Source organism: Propithecus coquereli, unplaced genomic scaffold (assembly GCF_000956105.1).
Source record: "Propithecus coquereli isolate 6110/MARCELLA unplaced genomic scaffold, Pcoq_1.0 Scaffold28, whole genome shotgun sequence".
Lineage (NCBI taxonomy): Eukaryota > Metazoa > Chordata > Mammalia > Primates > Indriidae > Propithecus > Propithecus coquereli.
The window spans coordinates 3,969,962-3,975,628 of NW_012148396.1; the positions used below are offsets into that span (position 1 = coordinate 3,969,962).

The following is a 5,667-nucleotide window of genomic DNA, read 5'->3' on the forward strand; positions in this document are numbered from 1 at the left end:
GGAAAAACAAGCACCACATATACTCACCATCAAATTGGTATTAACTGATCAACACTTAAGTGCACATATAAGAATAACATTTATTGGATGTCAGGCAGCGGGTAGGGGGAGAGGGGACGGGTATATGCATACACAAGAGTACGATGCGCACCATCCGGGAGATGGACACGCTTGAAGCTCGGACTGAGGGGGGGGGCCGGGCAAGGGCAACATACGTAACCTAAACATCTGTACCCCCATAATATGCTGAAATAAAAAAATAAAGAAATAAACAAACACAATATAAAGACCATATCAGACAGACAAAAACCAGGGAAGCTCATAACCAGCAGTCAATTTAGATTTCCTTACAAAGAAATTTAAAGAGTTTTCTAGAGCAGAAAAAAAAATGATGCAAGATGAACAGATGGAGATCCAAAGACTGAAGAGTCAGTGGGTATAAACACGTAGGTAAATCTAAGTGAACACTCACCATGTAAAATAATAAGTATCAGGCATTATAAGGTTTAAAATGAATATACACAGATTTTATAAAGACAAAAATAGTGTCTATACAAAGAGCTTCTAAAAATCAATAAAAAGTAAATAGAAAATAAGCAGCTGATATGAATGGCAATTCACAGAAGTGTAAATGGCCATTAAACATATTGAGCATGGTCAATCTCACTAATGACCAGCAAAATGCAAATTAAAATGATACACTTTTGTCTATCAAATTGGCAAAAAACTCTTAAAAAATATGATAACGTCCTTGGGTTGGTATGAAAAACAGAAGATCTTAGATCCCAGTGAGAACATAAATTGGTAAAACCTTTTCAGAGAACATTCTGATAGAACCTAGCAAACTTTTAAGTGAGCGTACTCTCCACACAAGCAATTCTTCTAGGAATATAGCCAACATAAATATACAATGTGCAATGATATTTACAACAATATTCACTGTAATATTGTTTATAATAGCACAAAGTTGGAGAGAAGATAAATGTCATCAAGAAAGGTTAAATAAATTACGCATTTATCCCTAGAAGGAAGTACTATATAGACAGTAAAAAAGAATTAGGAGATGTTAATAATACTGTATTGTATTCTTGAAATTTGCTAAGAAAATAGATCTTAAATGCAATATTATTTCTAGAAATTTGGGGGACAGTTAGGGAGATGTGCTTTCTCATTTTATTATTTTAACTTTTTTACAGAAAAACCTCATTACTCTTGTAATTGGTGGGGAAAAGTATAAAGGAAAAATACAATTGCTTTGATAGGTTTACCCACACTGTATTTGCCCAGGAGAAGAATCAAAGTCTGCCAGCAGAAGTTAAGGGAGCTTTACAAGTATGAGTTCACCTGCAATACCAAGGAGGGGAAAAAAAAGACAGGGGCCTAGAGAACCTATTCGGCAAACCTCCAGCTGTTCAGCTACATATGGGACCTACAGTACCAAGAGGTGGAGGATGAACCCATCTGTGAATTCATGCTGCCAGAGCAATGCACAGGAAGTCAGGGGGCCTCTGCTAGTCGGAAGGGTCTCCAGGTCAAATAAGCTCACAGAGCTCTGGTTTGGGTGAAGGGGAGCCACTGAAGTTTTCTGAGCAAGGGATGACAGGTTGGATTGGATTGAGGGAGGGCAGCAAGAAAGCAAATGACAACAATAGGTCATTCATTCATTCAACACACAAGGAAGGGGCTGTTCCATGCATCAGGCCTGTGCCAGGACCTCGGGCTAAGAGCTAAAATAGCCCAAATCCCTTCCGCGGGGCATCCCCTGACAAGCTAGAGAGAGAGAGACAGAGACAGAGAGAGAGAGAGAGAATGAAAGCACAACCAGGAAGGATGGAACCCAGATGCATTTGTGGGGTCCTGAGAGCCCAGAGAAAGGGCCTCTAGCCCCACCTGGGGCCAGGGAAGAGTCCCTCAAAGTGACCCCAAGCTAAAGGAGTCCTAGGATCACAGAGGAGTAAGCAAGGCAGAGGAGTGGCCTTTGAATTTGGTCAGGTTGCAGATGGTGAGGAGAGGAAGGACATGTGTATGGGGGCTGGTCAAGGGGGAGGCGAAGAGGGCGGCAGATCTCTAGGAAGAGGGAACCATGCAGGATGAGCTCCTGTGTGGATATACCACCTCTCTCCAACATTGCTAAGGACAGGAGGGTGGAAGTGAAAATATGTACCTTACAAAACACACAGGACTCCATGTGAAATTCTACCTACTTCATTATCAAGTCTTATTTGTAAAGGGAATGAAATTTTTTTTCTTATTCACATCTCATTTTAGAAAGAAGAAAATCTTAATACGCAAAGCTGAATAAAAACAGAACTAAAAGCTTTGCAAGAGCACTCTCGAAGTTTTTTCCATGTTAATCCACATGCCTTCTGTCTGCCATAGGAATTTGCAGAAGAGATTATCCAGTTTTCTGAATTCATATATGTTCAAGCCCAGAGGCAGGTACACAAACATTCAAAGTTCTTTACCGAAACCTTGTTCCCCTCCGTCTGTGAAGCTACAGTCTCCAGAAAGCCAAGGCACTTTCACAGAAAGGAGGTGGCCACGGGCATTGTGGAAGTCAGGAAGCATCTCCCTGGGGTCAGGACACAGAGGCCACCTCACTCCTAGACTGGGCAGGCAGAGGGAGGGTGCTGAGCTGTGAGGCCCCAGCAGTAGGCAGATTCTGACCCTTAGTGCCCACATAAGCTTTCCTCCTCTCTCCTCACCCCAAAGCGAAGAGTACTAAATGTCTGCTGTGGGTTGAGATAGGGTTACATGTAACTGTATCCCTCAATCCTGCTTTCTCTAAATGCAGAGAGGCCAAGTCTACTCACAAGGCCCATGAGGGGCTGAGGCTTGCTGTAGACACACCACGAATATCAGGTGATGGTGATAACGATACAAACACTAATTGCTCCTCCTTATTCCCGCCCCCCCCACCCCCACCCCACACTTTCCATCCATCTCGCAAATGAGACTGCCTATATATTCCTACAGGACGAACTCCAACGTATATTACTGAGTGAAAAAAGCAAGACGGGGAACAGTACACATAGCATAATACATTTTACCTAACGGGGGCGATATAAATGTACATATTTGTGTGTTTATATATTTTTTTAAGTGGAAGGACAAGCCAAGACCTAAAAAAAGTTACCTATAGGAGGAGAAAAAACCAGGTAGAAAGGATGGAAATCAGTCTTTTCTGAATGTACCTTGTTTTATGCATTTGACTTTGATATCATGTAAATATTTTACATCATTATAAAACAAATTAAAATGAGATAAAATGAAAAAAAAAAAAAAAAGCACCTAGCTTCAGGTGCTGGATTTTCTTAGTTTTTCACTTTATGCATGAACAGTAACTAGCAGAACTTCCTAACTTCCCAACAACTTAATTCTCTGTCAGGTACATTTCTCCAAGCACCCTGGGAACGGCCAGAGGGACTTGTTAACCGAAACAGTTTTTGTCTGGAATCTCTCCTTGTTAACAGTGTCCGACAGATGATCAATAGCCAGCCTGTTTAGAAATGCCAGTCTGAATATTCCCAGGAAAGGACAACTGGATCATTAGTGTGGCTAATGAATCCTACAATGGGACATTTACTGCCGTATACTGGGCTTCTGCACAAGAGACTGGCTGCTATCCCTCATCACATAAAAATAGTTTTGTGGGGGATTTTCGCAACTGTTCCTCCTGTACTATATATAATATTTTCTTTGTCTTTGGGGACCTAATTACAGTACCTGGATGGTTTCTCTAATCCATGCACCTGCTGCATCTGACACCAATCAGTGGGAGATGTCTGGATGCTGCAGACAAGATGTATCTTACTTTGCACACAGACTGTGACCCTGATTCTGTGGGAATCAAAGCTTTGCAATTTGAATCCTTATTCCAGGTTTATACGACCAGTTTAGAAATGTTTCTAAGATTATATACGCTTGTTTATTAATCATGTATGTTAGAACAACACTTACTGTCGTCTGTGTGCCAGGCATCATCCTAGGTGCTACAGGTATATTTTTTGACTTAATCCTCACAGACCTCCTTGGAACTGGCATATTGGTCTTCATTTTTCATATAAGCAAAGTGAGGGTTGGAGAAGTAACATGGTTTGCTTCAGGTAAACCATGCAGCTAGCAGGTACTGGAGCTGGATTAAACCCACACTTGTCTGACAATGAGCTCATACTTTTCACACTGTTGGATACTGCCACCTCCTTTTGTTCTTTCATTCATTCATTCATTCATCTACCAACCAGGCACCGGAGGAGTACTCTACGGGGGCCAGGTATGGGGAATTCGGAGAGACAGCTTATTTGATCAGATCTACAACTGGACAATCATTGTCACTTCTGGGTCAGAGACGTGGAATTTCTAGGTTTCTGTTATGCTCACAAAACAGAGAGCTAGCACAAAAGTATTTGAGAGCAAATCGACATCAATAGGCACCCTGCCCCACCCCGCCCCCTTACCATCTCCGGTTTTGCTTGGGTTGGGGGGTTCAGGAGTGCTCAGAGGCCTAAGGGGAATAATGATCTCATCAACATTAACCCCTTCTTCCATGTGCTTCTCAGAAACGTGGGAGAGGAGTTCCGACTGGTTTGGTGAGAAAAGGTTACAACATTTACACATGAAGATGGGCGTGTTTTCTGTAAGAAATAAAAAGAAAAATATGGTAAGTTCATCTCCACATACAGTTATTCCTTCTAATTGCAAAAAACACACTGAAGGCTGCCCCTCTGGGCAATCACCAGGCTCTACCAGAGTGTGTCCCTCTGGTGGACACCTCCACTTCAGGCAGCATACTTCTATCTTCAGGGGGCTCCAGTTGCCAGAAAGTTCTTTCTTCAGTATTTCAAAACCTTCATCCTTCTGCATAGTGTCTAATATGGACTTCCCAGTTACCCAAATCTGCTCAACAGCCCAGATTCAGCCTAATATAGGTACAGCCAAGAAAAAAATGAATTTGCAACTTAAAAAATTAAATCCTAGTCCTCAAACAAATGAACTGCATTGACAGCAATTAAGTATGCTTGCTAGATGCTCTCAAATTAGGTATAAGGAAAAATTGACCAAAATAGCATTTCTCAAGAGCCAAGACGCCTTTCAATGAAAGGATGGAAATCTGTTGCTTTTTTTAAGCCACTTAATTCCTATTTAATGTATTATCATCATTCACAAATACTTACTAATATTTCATTATGTTCATCCCATACTAGGCAAGAAGACATAATGAGAGAAAAAGAACACTCATTTTTGAATCTAATAAAATAATTATACAAAATATTAAGTTTAGGATCTAGGCCAGGCACGGTGGCCCATGCCCATAATCCCAGCACTTTGAAAGGCTAAGGCAGGAGAATCACTTGAGACCAGGAGTTTGAGACCAACCTGGGCAACACAGTAACACCTCATCTCTACAAACAAATTTTTAAAACATTAGCCTGTCATGATGGTGCACACTTGTAGTCCCAACTACTCGGGAGGCTGAGGTAGGAGGATCCCTTGAGCCCAGGCTGCAGTGAGCTATGATCACACCACTGCACTCCAGCCTGGGCAACAGAGCTAGACCCTGTATCTAAAAAAAAAAAAAAAAGAGGCAACAATGTACCCCTTACTGCCCATACCTGGGAACACCGATCCCATAGCCCTCTCTGGGAAGGTTACTGGACAAAGGACACA

At 41.8% G+C, this 5,667-nt stretch overlaps 1 protein-coding gene across 1 annotated transcript in view; it reads right to left on the minus strand.

Annotated features, from left to right (window-relative positions):
• ZFAT (zinc finger and AT hook domain containing) overlaps positions 1-4,634 on the minus strand; it is a 168,794-nt gene extending 164,160 nt beyond the window's left edge. The window contains exon 1 of the mRNA XM_012648151.1: positions 4,458-4,634. Within this exon, the coding sequence (XP_012503605.1) occupies positions 4,458-4,617 (160 nt within the window). The 5' untranslated portion in view covers positions 4,618-4,634. The remainder of the gene's footprint in view (positions 1-4,457) is intronic.
• Positions 4,635-5,667: the final 1,033 nt, after the last annotated feature.